The sequence below is a fragment of the Natator depressus genome, chromosome 19, assembly GCF_965152275.1.
Source record: "Natator depressus isolate rNatDep1 chromosome 19, rNatDep2.hap1, whole genome shotgun sequence".
In the NCBI taxonomy this organism is placed as follows: Eukaryota; Metazoa; Chordata; order Testudines; family Cheloniidae; genus Natator; species Natator depressus.
Window position 1 is genome coordinate 11,961,961 of NC_134252.1, and position 27,066 is coordinate 11,989,026.

Genomic DNA, 27,066 nt, shown 5'->3' on the forward strand with positions numbered 1-27,066 from the left:
GTATTAGCCTGCTACCTCATTTGCAATTTTATTCTCCCATGTACAGCCTCCTCAGTCACAGCCAGGGCAGCACCTACCACACTGAAAACTAACTGGAACACAGAAGTGATGCTCAACAGGATCTCACGTTTATTATTGAGAAGTGATTAATGGTGAAAAGAAAGGCAATGCCCATTCCTCATTGGCTTAACAAGAAACTGAAGAAACATTCACTACACATTTTACAATATTTTTCGTTCAAAATTCATGTTCCTGTAAACAAAACAAGTTTTTACCACTGTTCTCAGCCTTTAAATCAAATTAATCCAGACTTAATCTGTAATCCATATAATGCACAAGAACAGAACATTTCTTAGGACTCCTAGTACTTGACTTTTGAGTAACAAAGGGTCAGAGGAAAACAAACCACCCTTAGACGCAACCTTGGCAATAATTTCCATTCGATTCTTCCAGGCAAATAAACCCAAATTTTTCATAAAATTCCTCCTCTTCCACTCCAAGGAAAAAACAGTTCTTCCACTTTCTGCGGCAGATGTCCAAAAAAAGTCACAACTCGGTGTTCCAAGTGCAAATGTCAAAACTGGGGGAAAGGAGGCGCGAGGGAAGTGGAAGAAAGGGATGCAGCAGGGTTTAAAAATTAGAGAAAAAAGGCATATGCCACTTATGGACTTTCAAATCCGAAAACATAGTAAAAAGACAAAAAACAAAGCATATGCTCTGAAATCACAACCAAAGCCAAAAGAAAGGGGACAGTTTTTACCTATACTCTACCTAGAAGGGATTTTTTTTTGTTTTGTTTTTTTTTTAGTCCTATGTCTCGTGACATTCCAATACTTTTTTTTTTAAACTGCAAGTTTGTAAGTTTTTGTTTTAAAGTCAATGAAATTAAGAAAAGAAGTCCTAATTCTCTCTGGGGTGTTCTTTTTTCTCATCTCTCTCTCTTTTTGAAAGATATCCCGGATGCAACCTCTGCTGCAGTCTCTGTGGGAAGGGTAGCGTTTTACTTGACACGGCCTTGGCGTTCCTGCAGGAGGAAAGAGAAGGTGGTTAGTTTAGGGCAACTCTTGCAAAACTTCCATGGTCAAGAGGATTTTGTTCACTATCATCTCATACACAGATCATCAAAACATAGGGCTGGAACGGATGTCAAAACATCACCCAGTTCACCTCCCCACACTGAAGCGAGATTAGGTATTCCTAAAATCTTCCCTGAGGGGTGTTAGACCACTAAATATTAATGTGGACAGTCTGGTTTACGACAGGAGAGGTCCCTTATAATTAAGTTGAATCTGAGAAACAGTCAGTTTCTGTTCAAGGAGTAGGAGCTCATTTTAAGAGGGCAGCTGCACATGGCTAGTACGACAATGTACTTACATTGTATCGTGTGATGCCTCCCAGCTCTTGGCATTTCCCCTTTATAATAGCAGTTGCCACCACAACCCCTCCCACCACACCCTGCTCCTTTCCTCTCCCTAGCCCCAGCAACATCTTTTGCAGATAGCAAGAGCAGAGGTCCGACCAGTCTAATTCATTAAAAAACAGCTCTAACAGATACCACCTGCTCAGATTCCCCCAGTTTTGAACAGCCTGCCAAGTATAATGAGGGAAGTGGGACACAAACAAGGAGAGGAGGGGAAAAAAGGGCAGCCAGTGAAGAGCTAGTGAAATAAACTATTCACTGCTAATGTTATGTCAATTAACTGGTTGGACACAGTCTGGGGGGCCAGGTAGAGGCAGCCACTGTGCTAGTTACCAGTGAGGGTTTCCAGTGCCTCACTGGTGGGGTGAAGCAGGGCTCTCTTCCCCATTCCTGTAAACGGATCTTCGGAAAGCAGTTCCCAAGAGACCTGCCTCCAGTTCTCAATCCTATCAGGCTAGAAACCAGTCTAGAGAGACTGAGTAGGTAACAGTGGGGAGGAGGAGTGAACCTGCCCTGGTAAAGGAGGGATTCAGGTGCTTTCAAGAGTGAATTGGTAGCAGGGGTCCATTTGCTGAAGGAGATCAGGTAGTCATTTATGTCTAGTGAGAACAGGAGAAGAGAAACTGAAAACTGTGTTCAGTCCCTCAGTGAACTCAGCACTGAGAAGTTGCTTGCTCAGAGCTATAAAACCAAGCCCATGTGAGTTCTACCACCACAGAATTCATGCTTCACGAAGACTGGTGATCCAGGGTACAAGCCTTCATTTTAAACACCAATGCTTCTAGCCAACATGACAGCAAAAAACGGCAGACTCAGGCTGACACCCTATTGGTTCACACTTCACTTTTTCAAGGCAGACAGTACAAAAGAAGTGCGAATGGCTCCATGCACTGAATGGACTGGTAAGCACTGAAACCTAAAGATAGCAACACATAAGAACAGCCGTGCTGTGTCAGACCAATGTTCCATCTAGCTCAGTACCCTTTTTCTGACAGCGTCCAGCGCCAGATGCTTCAGAGGGAATGAACAGAACAAGGCAATTTTGAGTGATCCATCCCGTCATCGAGTCCCAGCTTCTGGCAGTTGGGGGTTTACACCCACAGCATGGTTTGTGTCCCTGACCATCTTGGCTAATAGCCATTGATGGACCTGTCCTCCATGAACTTATGATTTGATAGACCTCGGTCATATCCCTGCTTAGTCATCTCTTTTCTAAGCTGACCAGTCCCGGTCTTTTTAATGTCTCCTCCTAGGGAAGCTGTTCAATATGTCTAGTCATTTGTTGCCCTTCTCTGCACCTTTTCCAATTCTAACATATATTTTTTGAGATGAGGTGACCAGAACTGCAGACAGTATTCAAGGTGTGGACAGATCATGGATTTAATATAATAGCATTGTGATCTATCCCTTTCCTAATGGTCCCAAAATTGTTTGCTTTTTTGACTCAGAGAATTACCCACAATGACTTCCCAAATCTCTTTCTTACGTGAGAGCAGCTAATTTAGACCCCATCATTTTGTATATATAGCTGGGATTATGTTTTCCAATGTGCATTATTTTGCAACCAACAATGAATTTCATCTGCTGTTTTATCGTCCAGTCTCCCAGCTTAGCAAGATCCCTTTGTAAGGCATTAGTCAGCTTTGGACTTAACTATCCTGAGTAATTTTGTAATGTCTAAAAGTTTTGCCACCTCATTGTTCGCCCCTTTTTCCAGATTTGTGAATACGTTGAGGAGCACAGGTCTCCATACAGATCCTTGGGAGATCCCACTATTTCTCTCTCCCTTGTGAGCACTGACCATTTATTCCTACCCTTTGTTTTCCATTTTCATCAGTTACTGATCCTTGACAAAGACTTCCCTCTTATCCCATGACTGCTCACTTTGCTTAAGAGCTTTTGGCAAGGGACCCTGTCAAAGGCTTTCTGAAAGTTCAAGTATACCATATGGATTGCATCACCCTTGTCCACGTTTGTTGACCCTCTCAAAAAAATTCTAATACATTGATAAGGCATGATTTCCCTTTATAAATGCAGTGTTGACTGTTCCCCAACATATTGTATTCATCTATGTGTTTGATAACTTTGCTCTTTACTCTAGTTTCAGACCATTTGTCTGGTACTGAAGTTAGGCTTACTGGCCTGTTATTTTTTTAAAATTGGTGTCACATTAGCTACCCTCCAATCTTCTGGTACAGAGATGATTTAAAACGATAGGTTATACATCACAGTTAGTAGTTCTGCAATTTCATATTTGATCGCCACCCAGTCCCTTGAGTGACTACCATCTGGTCTTGGTGACTTATTACTGTTTAATTTATCAATTTGTTCCAAAATCTCCTTCTATTGACCTCAATCTGGGACAGGAGAAATGTCAACTATTTCACTGCTGATCATTTTAACAGAAGCAGGTAGTTATTCCAAAATCCCAAACTACCTCCTATGGTTCTCCAGGTGCCAATGCCTTAACGGTCCCCTACCCAGCTGCCAAAACCCCCAACTTCCCCTTGACAACTACTACACTACAATTATGCACTGTCAGGATAAAAATCGACAGCATATTGAAAAACAAAAGAGTGGAAGAGAGTAAATTACATTGAATTTCATATCAAAGAAACCTCAGCAGCTACTGCATTGATATAGTTTGTTTTCATGTTGGATTCATTAACTTTTTAAACGTTAAATGCAGCGGCTGCAAAATTTCCCCGTGTTACTTCATAATCAAGGGGCTTTGCCACAGCACGAGTCCAGCTTGCCACAAAGGGTTAAAAAAGCAAGCTGGAGAGAGATGCTACCTTAAATCGACTCAAAGCCTTGATTAAACGTCCCTGACAATTTAACATGCAATGTCAATAAAAAGACCAAAAATGTGTCAGATGAGCTCTGCATGAACAATGATGCCCACATTCAGTTACTGATTGGATCCAAAAATGGTTTCAGCGAGGGCCAGCCTTTTCAATGAACTTCAAGCAAGAGATCACCGAGAATGACTAGGTGGAGAAAAGGGGGCAGTTTCTACCCTCAGCGCTGGGAAAAATTAACCATTGCCATTGACCAGCAACAACTGGAAAATGACAGCTATGGGTGTCTCGTGAGTTTCAGGCCTTTGTACCCCAGTATAACTCCCTGTGTGGAGAAGCTTAGGCTCGGTCTACACTGAAAAAAGTTTTATTGGCATAGCTACGTTGGTTAGGCATGTGAAAAACCACACCCCTAACCCACCCAGTTATGCCAACAAAACACAGCTATGTTGACAGAAGAGTCCTTCCATCGATGTAGCTCATGTCATCTGGGGAGGTGGTGTTCTGCACTGACAGGAAAACTCCTTCTGCCGTAGTCTGTCTCGACACTAGGAGGCTATGCTGGCATAACCTCCACAGTATAGACAGCCACATTCTGGTACAAGGGGGCCTTTTCTGATTTAGTTTATGTCGCTTGGAAAAAGGTTTAATCTAAATCTAACCAAACCACCCTTACACTGGAATAAGAGCGTCTACACAGCGAGTTCTGCTTGGATAACTAGTGGAAGTTTCCTGTGCAGGTGTGGACTAAGCGCCAATTGGAAACAATACATTTCCTACCCCCACCAGCCAAGGATACAGTAAGTGGAACGCTGCTTCAGTTTTAAAGCTTCTTCCTCACAATAGGCCTAGTCAACCCACACTTCCCTTTCTCCACAGGACATCTGAGAGATAGCCCTGGATACTTACACATTGCCTTTTAGATAAAAATTAGGCTAAGGTGGAGCAAATTCTGTTCATGAATATCTGCCATACAAACTGAACAGAACTGAAAACAGCAGAAATCAAGTACCACAACGGATATCCAAAGCAGTTTTGATCCCTTGGCACCACAGTACAAATAAATAAAGCCATATGCCTGGGGGAAGCCGCAAATCAAAAAGAAGTTGCCAGGTCTTATTCCTTCCCTGCCTCCTGGTTCTGTATCCTGCACGGTTCAGTAACCAAGGACAGATGGCAATATGCCACACCCACTCAGGAAGAGGCCACAACTGCATGAACTAAACTCCACCTTCTCAGGCACAGATGGGTTTTAAGCTAGCTGCAGGAATACACAGCCTTAGAACTGCCCTCCTCCTCCCCCATTCTAGCTTCAAGTGATAGCCCCATCTTGTCCTGCAGATGGTGGCTGCAGTCCCTGCTGACAACTTCAACTGATTAGCTGACCAGACAGATCCCGAACCATGGGTTTAATTAGTTGCTTTCTCCTTCCCCTTCTGTGAAAGTAAAGCTGCTCCAAAGGCCAAAGCATGGCACAAGGAAAGGAAGACTAGGGGTCTAAGAGGAAGAAGAACATAAGCACAGGCATACTGGGTCAGACCAACGGTCCATCTAGCCCAGTATCCTGTCTTCCAACAGTGGCCAATGCCAGGTACCCCAGAGGGAATGAACAGAACAGGTCATCAAGTGATCCAACCCCTGTCACCCATTCCCAGCTTCTGGCAAACAGAGGCTAGGGACACCATCTGTGCCCATCCTGGCTAATAGTCATTGATGGACCTACCCTCCATGAACTTATCTAGTTCTTTTTTGAATGGCACAGGGGAGATGGAGCAAAAAGTTGCAGAATGCAGGAACAAAGGATAACCCAACCCAAGAAGATTCTCAGAAATGGATCCTCCATACAAACTGGAAAAAGGCTAGAGACTGGAGGAAGGAGACTAGAAACGAACTGTTTAATTTCAGGACGGGGGACCATACTGCAAGAGTCTCTCAACTGAATATTCAGCATAACCACCTGAAGAGGCTTGAAGAACTAGTGCCGCACTCTGGCGCGGAATAACCCCAGTACTTTCCCCACTATTGCAGCTTCACAGAATATTTGGGGGGGGGGGGGGGGGGAGAAGAGTTCCTCCTAAAGGAATGGTGTAGGGAGTCTATTTGTCCCTGTTCAGATTTTTGGCTCGTTCTGTTGCCTGCTGCAAGTGACTCTTCCCTGCATGGCACAAGGATCTGGGTTTATGCTCTCATCCATGCATATGTCATGGAGGGAAAGCGAGCAGTTTCCTTTTACTCCAGTGCAACCACTTGTGGTCTGAAAGCCCAGGGTGTGTTAATATGAGCACTGCTCTCAGTGCTGAAGGAGATACGGGGCATGATTTCATTCTCTTTGTTCATGGCAGGTTTTTTTCCCTGTGCTTTTGTTTGCAGCTGAATGAGCAGTTTCTCTTGCATTTCCTTCTAGGAAAGAGGCCTTGGCCTAGAGATGATGTCCCCTCTATACAGTCCAACATTGTCCACGCCCTCATCCAATGCAGTGGGACACCCCCACCCGTCTCCCCGGAGAGATAACTTGCTCTCCAGGAGTTACAAGTGAGTGCTAGACCACAAGAGAGAGGAAGGTAGATTTTCTGGGGTCAGAGGCGGGGGTTAAGTGCTGTGTACCCACAACATCTCTATTCTTGTTTTCCCTGAGCTCTCAGGAGTGTGGGGGATACTGCTAAGATAACACCCACACAGCCATGCAAAATCCCAGGAAAAGGGCCTGGGGCATGTGTGTCTGCAGGTACTAACCATGATTCTACCCTTTGACATATGAATCCCTGGATGACAAAAAAAATCCACATTGTGTTTTATTAAAGTTTCCCTTGATCAACGAAGGTTGGCTCAAGCATAAAGAAAAATGGAAGACGGGATTGAGGACAGACCAGGAAAAGCCAGAGCTATGAAGTGTCAGTGAAGGACGGGTAAGAGCACTGTCGGACTACAATGGGAGGACTAACTATACACAGTACTGAGCAACATGGTGGATAACAAGAAATTTATCCTTGCTCTGAGCAAGTGGAATAGACACCTATGCACTTCTGCAAGCACGTGCGTGGACATGCTAGGTTTACAGGTATCCAAGAGAGTTGCATCAAAATTCTCCATTCCAGACAAGGCTAGAATGTGTAATTAGAAGCCCTTTGTGATTATTCTGCATAATTAATTTTAGCCAGGTCACCACAGTTATAGGGTGGAAGACATTTCTGAATGAATGACTGTAGTGCAGTAATCTGATAAGAGGATGCAGTTTCCAGTCACACAGCTTGGGAGCCAATCCTGACAGAAGAGTAAAACACTTACCTGAAAGCTTATAACTAGCACCTACATATTATGATGAATGGCACATTAGAAAGGACTATGATACATAGATGCAAATACTATGCTCTTGTATAGCACCTCTCAGAGGTTCTCACATTGATTTACAAGCAGCACTTGCCCTCAACACTCCTGTGAGGTAGGCCAGTATTATTCCCACTTGACAGCTGGAGAAAGATCTATCTAAGGTTACAAATAGGGATAGAACCCGCAGCAGAACCCTGAACTCAACTACTAATTTCATGCCCTCCCCACCAAGCCAGTGATTGCCAAGTGTGTCTGGCACACTTGGTGGTGGGTTGGTCTGATTTCAACACATTACTTTCCCAATGTTTTCCCATATAAACAACTGCTGTAAGGAGCACAAGGGTGTTTTGTATGCCTGAGTTGAAGAAGTGGTGAGACTTGAAACTTTTAGGCTCTGGGCCGCATTATGGAAATTGGTAAACCTTTACATTAGACCACTCTCCTTCCTCTAAGGTCATATGCACGGATGACTAAGTTAGGTCCTCTAGATATGTGCATGCAACTGCAGCAGAGATCAATGGGAAATGTGCACCTTGCCCAACAGCAGAATTCAGCCCCATCTTCAATAACGTTTGCTGGAACGACAGGGATTTTTTAAAATCTAGAATCATTTTGTTCACTTGGAAATAAACCATTTGAGACCTCTCATGTCAGATCATATGCAATCCTAACCAACCAAACTAATACAGTTTCAGGGCTGCCAAAAAAGTCAAGTCAGAAGTCAATTTGACTTGTGGCATAAATTAGAAATAAGAGTGATGTTTCTACCAATTATATTTTCCCTCTATCTGTATACTGCCAGCCTTTCCAACAAGATCAGCTTAAAATGTGGTTATGGTCAGCACAAACAACTTACTAAAATAGCACCTTGTTACTATGCTTATCCGCTCCCTGTGCGGCTTCTGAGTCTTAAAATGCTCAGTTTATATACAAACCATTTTACTACTGTTGGTACTGGAAAGCCAATACAACTGCAGAGGAAAGAGCTGCATGCATCCTATCCTAACCTACCCTACACCAATAGAAATGCTAGCTCCATTCAGTCTTCAGATTTTTCTTGGTTTGTGACCATGGCTGACTTTCAGTTATTTATCACTTTGCACTGCACTTAGCACTCTTGTAAAGGAGCTCCTTAAAATTCAAAAAAGTAAATATACTAGACACATTGATAACCCCATGCTAGAACTCCTCCTGCTCTGATAAATTAAAATTTAATCAAAATCTTGATTAAACAAGAAAGCCTTACAACTTGACCAGAGGGCAAGCAAAATGAGACCCATCTGTGGGATCATATGCCAAAGGAGGCTATGTAATCAGTCCTGGAAATCTGAATTACAGGCACAGACAACACAAGTGTTCCAGCAACCTCAACTGCATCCATCGGCAGGATATAGGAGAAGAGGGACTCTCTCAAACAGGTCCGCATCACAGACTGAAAAGCCGAATCACAATGTCAGGCTGCGTTTGCACATCCTGGCAGTTAGAAAGGTCTTGCTTCAGCATAAAAACTGAGCATACCACCTAATTTTTGTCTAAGATGCCTATCGCTCTGGTATCTAAACAACAAACTGTTATCAAGGCATAAGAGTAGATAGGGAACAGCAAGATGTCCTCTTTCAAGAGTGGTTGTAACCAAAACATGACTAACCTTACGGAGCACCAACCACCACAGGATCTGTGGATTTTAAACCACAGCTTGCATTTCTATGTCAAACATCCAGCTTGGGAGCTAGGGTGTCGGGAGGAACTTCATGGAAGTCTTAGAAAGATGGCCTCTATTTCTGCAGCGGCAGTTACACAGTCAGTTGTTCCTGGTTGTCAGCTGGCTGGCAGACATGCTCAGATCCCATCCCCCAAGACCAGCTTTCAAGGGAGCACCAAAACTGATGCAATCTAGTGCAAAGGATGAACTCTACTGGTCTTCACACTCCGTATCAAAAATGCATTCTGAAGCAACAAGAAGTCCACTTCCTGCAAACAGAGGAACTGTCCTGCAGGAAGCAGCTGCCCTGAAGAGTGTAACTTGCCCAGGAAACAGAATGGTATGTGGTCCTAAAGCAAACATGCTACTGGACACCAACTACCCAAAGCCACATCACAATGAGCTGGTTGGTCCTTTTCAGTGAATATGAGCATTCAGATCCCCTACAAAAACCACAGGTAGTTAAGCTTTGAAAAATTTACCAGCACACCTTACCCATCGGAAGTTAATACAACTTATGGAAGCCTTCTGAGTGGGATTCCAGACACATCTATTAAGTACCACTGGGCTTCCTACCTGGGCATGGAATTTGGACCCGAATCCCCTCCTGGCTTTAGTGTATAGGCAAAATACATTTGTAGCTTCCATTCCAAGATACTGTGAAGGAAACAGGATTCCCTATTCCCACACCCACCTGTTAACAAGAACATTCCCAACACCCTCCTTCTCCCCCAACCATTTGGTAACTATGTGCTACAGCTTTCCTGAACAGCCAAGTATAAAACTTACAAGAAACTCTTTAGCTTTATTACTGCTCAGAAAACTATGGGCAACAGCAGTGAAACTATACTCCTGTAAGTTTCAAACTGCGGCTATTGGGGAGGCCCAGAAAAAAATTTCTACTGGCAAGTCCAGTCTTCTTCCCTTGCCCCCAGTCTTACTTCATCAGTTATTCTTGTGTATATATTGGCTCTTATGTCATTACATACATGAGGAAATAAGGACTATTTTTTCAGTTTGCTGGCCCTCTGCATTGGACCTCACTTGGTTACCGGGCAGTTTGACTGTTTGCCTACTTGGGTCTTTCAAGGAGTATGGATTAGACACTTTCTGCATTGACTTATACATTAAAGACTCCCATCCCAGCTTTCATAAAGTCAATGTCATTTACCAAGAACCTTCCTTTGAACATTGTTGTAATGACTGCAGTTACAAATGTACTTTAATTGAGGGCTTAACAGTAAAGAGTATGTGAAAGTTCATAAAAATTCACCATAACGTAAAACAAGGGTTAATGTGAAAAGGTACAAATGGAAGATAGAAAAACTGTGTCAGTCCAAACAAAAAGACTTGGTATAACTCAAGGACTGTGCTAAGATCATGCCTGGTAAACAAGAAAAATCATAGAACCAAAAAATGAATGAACCAAAATTGGTGTGTCGGAAACTAGGTTTAACTGGTAAACAAAATCAAGAGGGGATGGGCTATTCCACCCATCGTTCCCTTCTGGGGGTTCTTAAATATTTTGGGGAGAAAAACTGGCTACTGGACAAAGCTTCACCATGATGGCTGGTACCCCCAACATCTCCAGGGACCCAGGGCCTTTGTCACCCTGATTCTGAGACATGTTCTGACCGGACTAGGCCAGACAGAGGGACCCAGATGAAAGAGCATTAGACTTCAACAGCAACAGCTCCAGCCACCTCAACTAACTTCCTCTCTTTTCAGTTAGGACAGTTATTGCTGTCTTTAATATTATCTACGAGACTACTGAGCAAGGGGTTTTTTCCTTCTATACGTTTTCTCCAGCTAAAGGGAAAGGGACACAGTATGTTAAAATATAAGTCTTAAGACTTTACGTTTCAAATGCTTTGACTGTTTTTCCTTCTTTAACTTTAATAAAAGGTTTAAATGATTTTTAGAAATAGTGTATTGAGCTTACTTAGTACCACGACAAAGTCTTTGTATATAAAACCCCTGACCTTGCTTAACACTGTTTAATGTTAGACAGTAACTGGTTTATGTTAACACCTTTGGACCATTTATTCCATCTAAATGAATACATTATAGTATATCCTTAAGTTTTAATCTGCAATGGTTACAGTGAAGTAATGCACCCTTGGTGCAGACTTGGGATCAAATCTCACTCAGTCACATGAAATGGGTCTGATGACTTCAGCTGACTACATAGACAAAGTAAGTTAGCACCACAAAATTTGAACCACAAGATGTTCTGGAGAGGGAAGTTCACCCACTTCAAGGATTCAGAATCTCAATTAATGCAAAGCTAATAAAGCATTTGTTGTACTCATCGTCATACAATACAAATGTGACAGCTAGGTTTGAATAATACTGAAGCCTGGACAACTCTACATCCACCCCCATGGAGCCTGGGCAACAAGTACTTCATTCTGTAAACCAGAGGAGCTTAATATTCATTTTAAGATAAGGTCACAGAGAACAGGCCATGCTTTCTCCCACTTCCATTAACCAGTTGATACCAAAATTCAGTTAATGAGCTCCAGTAAGGAGGGCAACACTCCTTATTACCGTTTACAAATATCTCTATTTCCTAGGTATTTAAAAGGGAATCTTATGTCCCTGCAACAATAGCTGAGACATATGAATTCCTGCTTAGTTCTTTACAGTTTCACAGTGTTGTCTCAAACATATTAATACCCAGTATCAACCTGTTTGGGGCCAAAATTTGACCTGTTACATGAGACTCTAGAAAGAATGATCCTCGGGGCTTTAAATCTCTTAAAGATCTACTATGATGCCAAGAAATTCTTAAAGGTAGTCACTTTATATAGGGCCTATGCTTTTGTCCTTCTTATAATGACAAGACAGGACAGGGAGCACAGCAATCAATAACACCGATGCGCACACAGAAAAGGAAACAAATGCCTTTTAATTTCAAGCTCAATTAGACATATGGGACAGATGAGAAGGGAATTATAGTTTATTCCACCCCCACCCCACCCCCCAAGTTCCTATCTTGCTATTCTATTACAAACAATAGAAAAGCAGCTAACTCAAAAAACTGCTCAGTACTGCCCTTTTAATAAAGAAATTCTAACAGTATGAAACTAGAATTGCTGTCTACATTTTGAGTTCTCTCTATAGAATGGCTCACAAAACCCCCAAATGCTGTTATTAAACTGATCAAATGCATTATTACATGACTTATCCTTCAATTAAAAAGCAGCATGCTGGGCAGCTACCCATTGGAAAGAGCAATGACCAACTCCCTAGTCTAGTCATCAGCTTGCATAACCACAATTCTTGTTACCCAAGACTTCCTTGGACAACTTTACTGCAGTAAAAGTATAGTTGCACTATTTTACAAGACAATTGTCCAATTTTGTGCCACCGAGAAATTGACTTAACTTGTAATGCTGTAAGACTTACTATTACTACTAAGTACAACCGTACATTTTAGAAAATTAGGCAGGGTTCTAATAACTGAAGCGAATATGCTCATACAATGACAAAATAAAAGTACCAAAAGAATCCTCTTAAATTAATACTTGTCACCGGACACCTTATATAAAAAGACAAAGCAAAAAAAGTGACCTGTCAGACAGAAAAAGGTTGCGGGAATATATTCTAAGAACAAATAGAAATGTAGGGCTGGAAGGGACCTAAAGAGGTCATTTATTAGTTCATCCCCTTGCACTGAGGCAAATAGCTCATGTAAAGCTAAACCTACTAAAACTCTGAATACAGGAGGTTCATGTGTTCACACACTAATACTTCCTAGTTCTTCCTAGATACTAATCAGCTTAAGTAGAGTCACCTGACCAATTACAAGTCTTCACTGGGTAGAAAAAGCAGGCAAGAGAATACTGTATCTGTGAGCTGCATTGAGCTTTCAGAAAACAAAACAGACAACTGACATTTAGCTTCAGAAAAACGTAACTTTCCTTGAGAAATTGCTGCTTCTCAGATTATTACAGCTAAATTACCTAGAGTTCTGTAACACTGCCCTCCACCAGTGGGCTATCAACCACAGTGTTGGTAAGTTACCAACATTTTCTGCATTTTCCCGCCATGTATCAAAATCTCATGAAGTTTCTGGGGAATCCTCTTCCTAAAGCATCCCAAAAATATTCAAAGAACAGCTACACAAACCCTAGACAGCAGCACCTTTAACTTGAATTATTGGGAGAGGGGAAAAAAATCTGACACTACATTAAAAAGGCTTTCATTTTAGTTCACTGTGGTATTAACAACTGAAGCACGCAGCTTAATGTTTGTTAAAAAACAAATGCCAAATAAGATCATTTGATCTATTGATATGTTTCAATTCCCTTAAATTTACTTTGATCAATAATGACAAAGACAACACTGAGTTAGAAAAGAAAGTCTTCTGCAAACTGTCCCTTGCCAGTGTACCCCTGCACTGTTCTGGAGAGATCACCTCCAGCAGAACAATGGTCAATTTCCTTGGTCTCTTCACTGAGGCTGCCAGTGAGGGTACCAGTTGTGATTAAGCCATCAGCTCACTGGAAAATGGCCTGAGATTAACTCATTTCATGTAGGCCATTCCCTGCTAGAGGGTAATACCTTTTGGTTACTCACATGTACTGCATTTGACCTGGTGACCTAGAGGTGAAAGGCTCTTAATCCGATTACCAATCCTAAAGAAAACTTTAAACTTCTCATCTTGACAACTTCTAGGGATCAGCTTCACAAGCTACCAGTCGACTTTAACAGCCACTAAATCTTGTAGCTTAATGAGATTTATTAACTTGCTAAAACTCAGAGTACATCTATGCTATAAACACTACAGTGCACAGCTGCAGCACTGCAACTACACCGTTGTGGCATGGACGTTTGCTACAATGACAGAAGATGTTTCCCCCTCACTGTAGTATATCCATCCCCTTGGAAGAAGTCTTCCATCAACCCAGCTGCATCTACACTGGGGGTTATGTCAACCTAGCTATGTCATGCAGGATGCAAATTTTTTCACAGCCCTAAGCAATGTAGCTCGGTTAACCTAAGTTTTAGATGTAGACCAGGCCTCTACGTCATTGAAGAAATGAGAACTGGATTACTTTTCCCAGTCTAACTTCCATTTTGTCTGTACTAAGATCACTTCTGGTTATTTTTATTGTACAGCAGAGGAAAGACTCCCTTCTTCTACAGGAGGAAGCATGTTTATGGATTAGAGCATACAATAAAGAGCCATAAGATTTCCCTCTTAAAAAACCCCACAGAATACAGAATGAGGCTCATTTATCAGTTTCAATGAAGTGCCTCTAGGTTGGATAAAAGGCATAATAAATGCAAAATATTACACATCAGCAGGTAGGTACTGAGACAAGCAGAGTAGTTTATCCATTTCCTCTATCATTGTATCATTGCAAATATATTAACTAGCACACTATTTAGAGAAGGTTGAAACTGTGATGTGCATTTCAGAACTTTAAAGGGTCATAGCAAGGATATTCAGCACTGGCACACCAATCAATTGACCTCATAGTTGCCAGGTTTTTCAGGGGTTTTAGTACAAGTACAGTTGGTAATCTTATGACCTCTGGATGAAAGGAGCCATGTCAGTGCAAGCAAAGTTACTTTACATCATGAACTGCAATACTCAAGCAAACAAAGAAGGAAGTTCTAGCTCTTTGTTTACTCAGAATGGTTTGAACCCAACAACAGGCATTAGGCAAGAGAATAGCAACAGAATCATGAGGCTCTCCACCAATCGTTGGAAAATACTTTCCCTCCCCCTTCCCCAGCCAACTACAAAACCAAAGAAATACAAACTATGTTAAACAAAGAGACCAGTGCTTTAAAAGTGACCATAAAAAAACCCCAGGTTAGTAAATGCAGATTCAACATTTAGTTGTTTCTCCATAAGTTGCATCCCTCAAACTGGCAGTGACATTTACCACTCAGTATTTTAAAGGAGGTTTAATATTCCTCCAAAGCATCAGGTGTCAACCAATGAGAAAAGATAATACACTTCAGGAAATAATGATCCATTTGGAAAATCCTATGTTCCTGTTTTGAGATTCTGATACATACACCCTGACACCCAAATCAATTCTTCAGTTCTTTTGGACTCAATACAAGCTTGATTCTTACCTTCTGAAAAGTACCTTTATCAATATTGAAGGAAGCACATTACAACATGCATTGCCACTGGAACTGGAGAATGCAAATCTTTATGCAAACTCCTTTCTAAAGTCCACAGAAAGTGTGCACTGTTCACATGGAATTCATAATGCCAAGGCAACAGAACAGAGTTATAAAGCCGAGAGCCACTGCAATTCTTTAGAGAGCACTCATGATTTTACCTCCACTGCTTTTGAGTCTGGATTACACAAGGTGCTGCCATTCCAATGTAAGCAGAATCTCACAAAAGCTTATGCTCAAGTTTGTTAGTCGCTAAGGTGCCACAAGTCCTCCTTTTCTTTTTGCAGAATCTCATAAGATTTCCTTACTAAATATGCAGGACCACTTCACTGAAGTCAATGCAACACCTTCTAGAAACAAAGGGTTACTACTAGTTTTAAAATATAAAATAAAGCAGTCCACACATTGCAGCAGTCAGTGACAGAATCTACTTTGGGAGCAATTGTCAAGGGTCTTGAGAAGCCTGAAGCCAGCTTGAGAAGGACTATCTTGGCTATCAGCTTCAGCAGTCTTGGATAGGAGAACATCAAACGGTTTGAAGGAAAATCTAATTCTGGATTGGAAAACACAGAACAAAATCTAACTAAGGACAGAGAAGAAGTGGAGACCAGCATAAGAATGTACATGCAGCAGAAAAGGCCCAGTGGTCTGTTTGTAATAGATTTAGACAAACTCAGCCTTTTAACCTCCCTTTATAAGTGAAAGGACATAGCACGAACACCAAAGTAAAGTACCACTTACATGCCTGTTTAGATATGCTACACAGTGCTCTAAAGAAATCTGTCACTCCCATATATCTTGAATGCAGGCATTCTTAAAGGGATAACCTGAGAAACAGGAAAGAAAACACAGGGAGACCCCAGAATTTTGAGAGGGTTAGGAGAGAGTACATTCATCAGTCACTCTGTACAAGCTGCTCTGCAGAAACGACTGTAATAGAACAGCCTTGGCTAAGTTTGAAACCAAATGAAAGAGTTTTAAGCTTGTTAAAAGCTAGGCATCAGCCAAACTTGGAGAGGTTTAAGCTTCAAGGAACAAGAATGCAGAACATGTACATACCACCATCTTCCACTGACCGTGACTGCAGAGACAAAGAGCCTTTAGCAATGGGGTTTCTCCAGTACAAAAGAAGTCTAACAGACCATGGACAGGCAGTCTGCATCATTAACTGCTGTTGGGGCAGTGTTTTAAATTGATATGTGAATCCTTTTCAGGTGGCCAGCTGAGGTGCTCACAGAATGCTGCACACACAAGATTTGCTTTTGCCAACAATAGTCACATGGCAGAAACACAAGTACCCATTTTATTAATGCCCAACAAAACTGGAAGCCAGGAACCAAAGTCTGCTGGTTCTCACTGAAGTGATGAATCAGTAACTGCAGGAAAACCTAAAGATTTTCAAGGCCACATCAGAAAGTGATCCGAAAGGTCAAGCTGCCCCTGAGATACCATACTGAAAATGACAGGCTAAGTCACTTCCTCCATACCAGACATTATAGGGCTGGGACCCAGAGCATATACCATAAGAAAATGAGCCAGTAATAAAAAGCAAACATACTGACTTCTAAACCTAACAGAGTTCATTCCTTGCCTATGAATTTCAGAAATACATATTTAAGTTCTCACACAGGGAGAGAGGAAATAATTTCCTTAACCACTTCTCTACTGGACTGGTACACTAAGCTAACTCAAATGTAATGCCAAAAGCAATCTCCAATGCTCTAAACATCTTTTTCAGCTGCCATTTCTGCTCTTAGCATTCTGTGTCACTGGTAACTCTCATGGGAACTGTTTTTGAAGGAAGTAGGGGAAAGAAACTGCAAATACATTTTTAAAAAACTGAAGTTGAGGTTTAAACCAATTTAAGTTCTTAAGATGCTTCTTGTATGGACCATTAGTAAGTTACAATTTAACATTTTTACTATCTTAAAAAAGATTCTAAACTTTAAAAATCTAACAAGTTTTCAAATCTGTTTGCGGGGAACTTTCTACACCTTTGCATTTGTTCTCAGTTCACCACTGGGTTCATCACAGCCCTTCACACTCTTCAGCTGTCTCCCTTCCCCAAGATGTGACCTTTCCTTGCACTGCAAATTCTGCTGCTCTGCACACATCAAGTGTGAAATGTACTAGGAATCCCAGTTCCTGAAGATCTCCATCCCGCACTTCAGTGATCAAATTACTTAACTTCTCCCTCTGCTGCAAGTTAAAACTTAGTCTGGTTGCTGCATTCTGAGCCTCAAATGACATTGCAGCTTTTAGGACCTGAAACCACCCAGAACCTCCAAGCTGCCATCAAGTCTGGCCAAGTTCACATAATGTCAATATAACTATTCCAATGCGTTCCCACACAGACTTACAGGTTTTCTGCTAAATGCTAGTCATGTTTGGTATCCCATCTCTGCATACTAGTAACAAACATTAAAAACAACAAGGAGTCCGGTGGCACCTTGAAGACTAACAGATTTATTTGAGCATAAGCTTTCATGGGTAAAAACCTGACTTCTTCAGATGCATCTGAAGAAGTGGGGTTTTTACCCACGAAAGCTTATGCTCAAATAAATCCGTTAGTCTTTAAGGTGCCACCAGACTCCTTGCTGTTTTTGTGGATACAGGCTAACATGGCTATCCCCTGATACTAAACATTAAAATGCTGTACTTGAAAAGATGTGCACTGTTTAATTTTTTGTTCCATGATTGTCACACTGAATTGTTTGCAGCTTATGTTTTTATCTCTTCAAATACCAGGTGGAGGATTCCCTGTTGCTGGAACTAAAGAGAGCCTTACAAAACTTGGCAACAAACTAGGAGCTGCTGCTAATTTCTAATTAGTGTTTTGGATCAAATAAGAGTTATATCCCTAAGGGGAGGGAGTCATCCACAGGCAAAATTCAACACCCTGATTGTATCAAACTAAAAATCAAGGCCACTAAATTTCCATCTAATTCCAGTATGGATGGTACTTTTAACTCCACTGGTAAGAATGTTTTGACAACTAAGATTCCTCATTGATGTGTTACATCATCATATATTACCCGATTGCCACTCTTATTGTAGAGCATATACTTGTCAAAGAGGAGTCTTGACAACACTGATCAACTTTATTTTTTTAATCAGGTGAATTTGATACTCAGAAAAAAGTTTGACTTGAAGCACTGACTAGCATCTAGGTTAGCGCAGGCAGGTGCCACACATGTTTCCCCACACAGCTCCACCAGAACATCAGCGCTGTTCTGTACAACTCCCTCCTACTCTTGGTCCCATCCAGAGCAGGAGCTGCCATACTAGATAGTGGGTTCATGATGTGGGGAAGTGATTAGCTAGGAACTAAAGTGAGACCCCAAACTCACTTATGAGCGCAAGTCTCCAGGTTACTTCATCAGTCCATTGTACCACCTAGCTTCTCTATGCTTCCCCATCCCACAAAATTCCTGAAGACAGGTAGGCAGGTTACCTTTTTAACATTTTCCTCCTCCTCCTGGCGTTTCTCATAGTGTGAGAAGTCATCAAAAATGGAGGTGGTGTGCTTGTAGGTGGCAATGATTTTCAACACCTGCTTAGCCTTTTCCAGAGGCACTTCCTGAGTGTCCCTGGAGTTGGTCACTGGTTTATTCTCGTTATTCTCTAGGCGGATGTGCCGCAGCTGGCTGTTGGGAACGTCCTTCACAAAAATCCACCTGACATCAAAACGTCCCTTCCATTTGTCCTGGGACCACACACCTGCACATGTGTTGTAGTCCACAGCAGATTTCATTTCTGCCACTCCGCAGAAGTGACCACTGCCGTTGACACTGAACAGTAAGTAAACGGGGCCTTTCCCGTTCATGGAGCGATAAGCAGCATCCAGTCTCTTGTTGCCATGCTCTGTACTGCACCAGATGTTATATTTAATGGAACGGTGGATATCGTCCTCAGAGTAACTCTTAATGATGAAAACCCGGCCATGTTTTGGGTTCCAGTCAAAATCCTTGGGGTTGTAGTTGTTGATGGACCTCAACTTCTCCAACACGGGGTGCGGTTCCAAAGGAACAGAACCAGAACTGGCTTGAGACTGTCCCACTCCATTACCATCCACTCCGTTTTGACCAAACCCATTGCCACGGTTACGAGGTGCAACCCAGCGGGCTGGCTGAGCTGCCTGCTGCTGCACCGGTAGCTGGGCTGGCTGTGGTGGTGGTGGGGGCAGTGGCTGCGGCTGTTGCCCTGGGGAAGCCTGTGCCACTGGTGGGCTGTTATTGATCTGTTGGCCCACTGGTTGAGGGGACACCTGGGTTGGCTGCTGACCAATATTCTGAACTAAAGCCTGGGAAGGCGCTTTTGCTACCGGCCCTTTGTTATCCCAAGTTCCAATATCCATGTTATGTTTTATTGGAGGCGGTGGAAGACTTGACCCTGCAATGCCATTCTTGGTCTTCAGCTTGGGCTGCTGTTTTGCAGGTTTGCTAGCAATATCAGCCCATGATGTCGGTTTCGGAGGAGCAATGGTAGCAGGAGGCAAACTGTTAGATGCCACGATATTACTGGTAATGGACCCACTACCAACAGCAGAGCCAACAACTTTTGGGACATTGCTTGCAACATCTGTGCTGCCCAGCTTCAGTGCTGCCATGCCTTGGTCTATGGTATTCATGCCAGGAGCCTTATTCAGAGTCTCATTGGCAAAAGCAGACTGTCCATCAATCATGGCTCCACCCAGTGAGCTTGGTGCATAAGCATAATTGCTACTATATCCAGAGCTTTGAGTGGACTGTCCCTGAGAACTGTTATTCCCCCAAGCTGAAAAGTCAATTCCACTTGGAAAGAAGTTAAAGCCATGCTGCCCAAGAAATGGAGTGCTGCCAAGGGCCCCTGGCTGCCCAAACATTGCATCTGGGAGAAAGTGAGGCTCCCCATTGCTTAGCTGTCCATAGGATGTTAAGTAGGGCATGGGCGGGTCACCTCCTGTAGACCAGGCAGCTTCGCCTAACGAGTAGGAGAATCCAATGGATGGACTGTAGTAGCTTGGCAAGTAGGAGTCAGACATTGCAGTGTATGCATTATTCTGCAAAACAAAAATAAGCACTGAATAGTTAGAATAAGCAGAACCATCAAGGGGCCTGGAATAAAAACCCTCTTATTCTCTTCTCAGGCCCCACCCTTCTACCTCAGCTGTTCAAACATATTCAAAGCTTTCAGTAAATAGGATTCATGGCTTTCAAATGTAACCTCTGTCAAAGGTGTATTAAAACAGTTTCATTGCCAGAAAGATTAAATATAAAGATTTAAGACACTATTCATCCCAAAATGTAGAAGCATTAAATTTACAGATGCACCATGTGGAACTGGGCACGGCTTTTACAGCATGAGCAAAATGCTTTGGAGCTGTTCAACATTTTATCTAGAGTACAAAGAATACCTTCATTTAATACCTGCCTGACGCAGTGGGTTTTAAGGTTTTTCTTTTCGGAGGGGGGGCATTTTATAATCTGCATGGTTGGTGGGGTTTGTTTTCTTTGGGGGGGTGGGGGGGGGGAGAAGAAAGGGATACAGGAAAAAAGGGACCAATAAAAAGCACTATTAAAAATATGAAGAACTCCTTAAATAGTTTTATTAAAGGCCACATTTATTTCTATTGAAATTATCTCAAATTGATTATCCATAAAAATGTCTCCAAAGGTTAATATTAAGTGCCCAAAAATATCCCAAGAACTTTAGAACAAACATGGAAATTACTGTATCATCCTCAAAACTCAAACTATTCTGGAGCTACAGCCACATATTAGTGACATACCAAAACAACATGAGATAACCTAAAGCTTTTCCAGAGGGGCCTTTCCAGCACAGCTACAGAGACCGACTTCAGGTTCGGAAGAAAAACTTGCTGAGTTTTCTACTCTAGACGTTTACATCCAAACAGCCCCTATATTCTACCATGGATGTCTAATTTTACAATTAGGAAACGACATCACTAAGACTTGCTTGCATGAAGATCTGTCACTTCATGTTTAAACCATACCACTAGGGAGTTCTTGCAGTAACACTAATGGGTTTTATCATCCACTAATTTGAACCTGTACGCACACAGGTCTTAGTGCTACATGACAATTTACATGACAATCCAGTGCAGATTAGATGAAAGCCAGGTTCTGTTCCTGTTTAAAAACTTGTCTTACATTAGGCTCCGCTCCATTTTTCACTGAATCATGCCTGTGGGCGCCAAGTGCAGTTCCTGAAGGACTTCATGCCATATATGCATCAAAACCTATGTAGGCTCAAGATAGCTCTGGCACACTAAAGGAACAGCGGTTCTGTCTCCACATCTCTTTTTGAATTAAGTAAAAGTAACCTGCCTAGACTCAAAATTAAAACAACAGGTTATATTTGGCCTGAAATTTATCTAAAATTAGTAGAAAATTAATTGTAAAGATTCCAATGGCGACAGGTTTTGTTTAAAAAAATTCTTCTGAAGTTCTTGTCAACCAAACAATCATATCACCATGCTACTGCTTGAAAACAGTAATCTGACTAGTCTATTTTCATTTTCCCAGCTGAGAAGAAAAAAAAAGTAGCAGCACAATAAAAGGGAATTCATAGATTCCAAGACCAGAAGGAACCATCATCATCATCTAGTCTGGCCTTCTGGATAACACAGGCCATAGAACTTCCCAAAAATAAATCCTAGAGCAGATTTTTTAGAAAAAGACCCAATCGTGATTTCAAAATGGTCAGTAATGGAGAATCCACCACAACCCTTGGAAAGTTGCTTCAATGGTTAATTACCCTCACTGTTAAAAATGTATGGCTTATTTCAAGTCTGAATTTGTCTAGCTTCAACTTGAAGCCATTGGATCGTTATACCCATCTCGGCTAAACTGAAGAGCCACTTATTAAATATTTGTTCCCTACGTACATAATTACAGACTAACCAACTCACCCCTAAACTTTCTTCTTTGGTAAGCTAAATAGATTGAGTTCCTTGAGTCTATCAGTTAGTGTGTTCGGATGAACAGTTCTAATCATTTAAGAGCTCAATCTTGCTAAACCTAACTCAGTGAACAGTCTTTACTTAAGTTGACAGGACTATTTATGTGAATGAGATGTTGCAGGACTGGGGCCTACAGTGTAATGTGTAAAATAAGGATTTTTTAAGATGTTCGCTAAAAATCATACAATGTCTCTTTAAAGGATAGAGGCCTCTCTCCCCAGTTTCACAGGTAATTTAAAATACTCAGAAGGAAGTTGGCCTTACAAATATATAACGAAGACTACATTTAAAGCTTGGAACCATTCTATCCTGGTGATGAGATCTTTGGCTTGACTGATTTCTACCATACAGTGCACAAAAAAAGTGACACTGTCAGATCAAATGTGGTCCCTAATCAAGTCAACATATTCTCTTTTCACCCATTCGCTTATGTTTTGTCTCAAATAATTTTCAGGGGAGGGCTGATTACAGAATAGACTGATATACGGTCTAAATCTGTCATACAGAAGAGTTATATTTGTACAATAAACCTATGAGCATACAAATTAAAATAAGGGTTAAAACAGCAAATTCAAAGAAGAGAGGTCTGTCTGCTCAGTGACGAAATCCTAGCAATGTGCATACATTATTGAACATGAAGTCCAGTGCTTCTATATCTCTCAAACTTGAGTGATAGAATGGTACTGATTAATATGCAAACAGAACTCAACCAGCATACAATTCCCCTGGATGACTAATGCTTTTTGAAAATTCCCCCCCTCAGACTCACTCTTCCTCTGCATCCCTCTCCCCAGGGATTAGAGTTCTAAAGCCTTTTTTAATGTTTAAGTCTCACTAACTGTACATTTGAGCTTCGGAATACAAAGCAACTTAGTCAAATTTAAGGAGATTCAGTAAGTTGCCAAATTAGTTAATAGTGGCTCCTAAAATGGCAGCTCCCACTTGCTCCTGAATTAAAAAGTATGCACCTTGTCATCTAGTTACTTAATGTTTTATATATATTAGCTGGAATGTAGTTTCAAAATGTAGCCACCCCTCATTATTTGTATTACCATAGCCTCTAGGAGTCCTACTCATAAGCAGTTGACTATGTTAGCAAACAATTTAATTTCTGAGTGTTTTATATAATTCTGCTCCATTTTCCGATAATGAACCTTGACACTGTTTTCCTACCAGCCTGTTCCATTTGTTCACGGGCGCCACAGTCAACTCTGTGTCTGTTTCACTCATCTTATATGAACTGAAAATACGAGAGCAGGCGACAAACTATACAACATAGTGAGAAATGAAAGGAAATCATTCTAGTGGGACAATTTTATTTGGAGCTAACCAATTTTGTCTCATCTTTTATTTTTCTTGCTGAATATTTCAAGGACCACCATCAGTTTGAAATTCAGTCCGTTTCAGAGTTTCCAGTATTATGCCAGCCAGTGAATTCCCCTACCAATTTCTGTAGTTCTACAACCAATCATTTTCGTATTTTAAAAAACAGTTTTCCCTGTTTCTTGTGAAATACCTTCACAAAGAGGGAAGTGAGTGACTATTCACAAAGTGCTTATTAAATATTCCTAATAAACTTTAAAAAAAATACCATTTTTCTTCTAAATTGGTCAGATATAGTAAACTTAGCTGTTTAGTTAGTAGGTAATAATTTCACATAGAAGTGCAATTTGTAAAGTGAAAGTCTCTTTAAATGTTCAAAAACCTCTCAGAATTGGTGGTATCAACTTCTATGACAACAAAAGGTGCCAAATGAAGTAGGCACGGACACAGCTATCTTTATCTAGGACTCTGCGAAAGAACCTAGACATGGTCTACACAGATTCTGAACTAGGTTTGCACTTTTCCAGAGAACTAGACTCCTAAGTGACCTTACCAACCAGGTAGGCTGCTAACAATAGCAATTAAGTTCATTAGAGGCAAGGGAGGACAGGGACTGATTAAATAATAAAAAAAAAACAAGGAGCTGTTAGAAAGTGTCATACTTGTTGCAAATTAAACAAAAATAAGAAGCCTATTTAGAATTCTCACAACAGGCGCCAATGAAATGGGTATCACTGTTTGAAAAAACTCCAACTATAAAAGCACGGCTGACAAAACTAAATGAATTGAGAAATGAAACAACTTATTGGCTATTTTTACCTGAACTATGAGAGAAAAGATGAACTGGGATTAACTGAAAAGGTCACTGATACATCTTAACAATATGTATACCTACCATAACTGAACTTATACTGCCTTAAGTCTGCCATATTCCTTCATCTTTTACGTATGTCACACAATACTCATTTAACAGGATTAACAGTATAAATTGTCTGTAAGAAGAAGCTAGTATCAAAAATACAAAAAGAGTGGTGAAGTCTCTGGTAGTGACAATTTCAGATTTGACTGCAGCCTTTACAGCTCAGTTTCTAATTAAAGCTAAGATTTCGTTTGCTAGTGCCTTTTCATTTATCAAACCACCTATTCCGGTTTTTGTAAAAAATAGAGTAAAACTTCATGGATTTTCCAGTTTGCTTGGTAAAGAGATAACACTGATAATATCCTCTCTGAAACAAGCCTCTAGAACATTACCACATTTTACCGAGATATTTCACATTGCCATACAATACACTCACTCATATTGTATAATCAACCAGAAATGAGTAAGGAAGTGAAATGTCTTAAGAGTAAAACTGAAAGATCAGAAATGATCACAAGATTTATGAATTCCTTTTACTACTTCTAGCTTCATCAGAAACACAACATTTTATGTTCAGGATAAATATTTTTGGGGTCAAATTTTGCCCACAGTTACATCAGTGCAACCCAAATAAGTCGCAAAAGTGTTAAGGAGCTTCTGACCCTTATGTTTGTTCCCCAACCCCAAGGTATTTTTTTTAATTATTGCTGTTAAAAAAAACAAACAATATTCATTGTAGCAGCCCTACACCTAAATACAAATATTTAATCAATTAATGAGAACTAATTACCAGTGTTTTCTAATCACAGTACTACCTATTTACTGACAAAATAGAGTATTATTTTAATAGCCATAGAAAGCTAGCAAATGTCAAAACAATATGGGGTAGAGGAGAGGACTTAAAAACAACAAAGAAAAGCCAAAGAAAAATTCATTTTAATCAGTCACTGGCAGAAAATTATGTAATTGCTTGGCACACCCTACCCCTTAACTAAAGAGAGAAGCTTTGTAGTACTCACCGGCCTGGCCTGAGGACTCAAGTAGGGTTCAAAGTCATCATCATTTAACCCATCCTTCTGATGCACAGATCCATTTTGCACTAAGAACAAAATTCATACCCTTACAAAGAACTCCACAATTCAAACAAGTATTTAGTGACAAAACAACCTATGTTAGAATACAAAAATGTCTCACTGGTTCCAAATGTTGCCAGCTGAGCCACATTACTAAGGGCAAGGTCTCACACACACCAGCATGGTCCTCCAAAGGAAGTTTCCTCTGACCCACAATGGAAGCTAATCTAATTTTCCTGATTCACTGACAATTACTTCGGCTGTATAGCTTCCCAGACATGGCCTGCAGACAGCTCCAATACATAAACTCACCGGGAGGCAACATAGAGGAGGGAAGATTCCTAGAGAAATTCTTGTATCCTAATGCTGAGCTCCCAAAAGAACTTTACTTCCCACACCTATTTCCCTTTAAAATCCCCATTTTCCGTGCTCCAGGGAATCCCCTATATTCTTCACATCTCCGCCCAGCAAAATCCTGTCCTCCTGCAGCTAGGCCGCCATGGGAGCCCCGGACAGTCCCACACGCTGCCTCCAGTCCCCCCGCTTTACTCTCCCCCCCACCCAGGGATCCGCTATTCCCCAGCTCCTACAGAAATAAAATCCACGCCCACCCACGTCCCCAGGGGCCCGGCTGCCTCTCACCTTTGTTGCCTTGGCCCTTAGGTCTCTGGAGCGGCGGCAGGCGGCGGCGCGACGAGACATGGAAGAGAGAGGAGGGAAAAGCGGTGAGCCCGGGGAAGAAGCACCGGGCGCCGCAGACCCCGGCGGGCGGGAGCTGAGGAAGCTCCAAGGTGGGGGGGGACCGGGCGGGACAGAACCGGGCGGGACGCGGGGGTTGGCCGGGCCCAAGCGGCGGCGCCCCGTGTCCGGGCGGCGAAGCCAGGCCTGGAGCCTGGCGGGCAGGGGAGGCCCAGCCGGACCCGACCCCAGCGCGGCCTGGCCGCAGCCTCCCCGCCCTCGCCCAAGAGCCGGCGCGGCCCTGAACCGCCGCAGGGCTGGGGCAAGCCAACGCCGCCCCGCCGGAGCTAGGCCCGAAACCGGGGCCTTTCCCAGCTCCCTCCCGCGAGCGCGGCCGGGGAGGCCGGCGCGCGGCGGCCGCTACCTGCTCCAGGAGGCTGCTGGCCGACATGGCTCCGATCGGGCTCCTCGCGGCGGGGGCGGGGTCCGGGCTCTCGCGGGCGGGCGGGCGGGGGCGGCGGCGGGCGGGTCTCGGCGGCGGCTTTGTCCGGGGAGCGGGGCGCAGGCACCGCGCGGCTCGGCTTCCTGGCGGACTCTGACTCGCCCGCCCGCGGCTGCTGCGGCTGCCTGCTCGAGCGACGCTCTAGCCAGCTCCTCTCCCCTTCCGCCAGCGTCTATGGCCGGGGCCGCCTGCCTCGAGCTGACACCGTCCGGGCGTCACGAGGGGCAGCGCGCGCTCCACTCCGAGGCACAATGGCGAGAGAGGAAG

At 42.4% G+C, this 27,066-nt stretch overlaps 1 protein-coding gene across 2 annotated transcripts; it reads right to left on the reverse strand.

The window, feature by feature from the left end:
- Nucleotides 1-89: 89 nt before the first annotated feature.
- On the reverse strand, nt 90-26,779 carry YTHDF2 (YTH N6-methyladenosine RNA binding protein F2). 2 transcript variants are annotated; one of them, XM_074934652.1, is made up of 5 exons: nt 26,722-26,779; nt 26,262-26,286; nt 25,566-25,645; nt 18,855-20,441; nt 90-1,024 (listed from the first exon to the last, which is right to left on the reverse strand). In XM_074934652.1, exons 1-5 carry the CDS (start codon nt 26,746-26,748, stop codon nt 1,001-1,003), a joined length of 1,743 nt encoding a protein of 580 aa, XP_074790753.1. In that variant the 5' UTR covers nt 26,749-26,779; the 3' UTR covers nt 90-1,000. The 2 variants fall into 2 exon arrangements, with proteins under 2 accessions (XP_074790753.1, XP_074790756.1); XM_074934655.1 differs by lacking the exon at nt 90-1,024 and adding an exon at nt 16,171-16,227.
- Between the last annotated feature and the right edge of the window lie 287 nt (nt 26,780-27,066).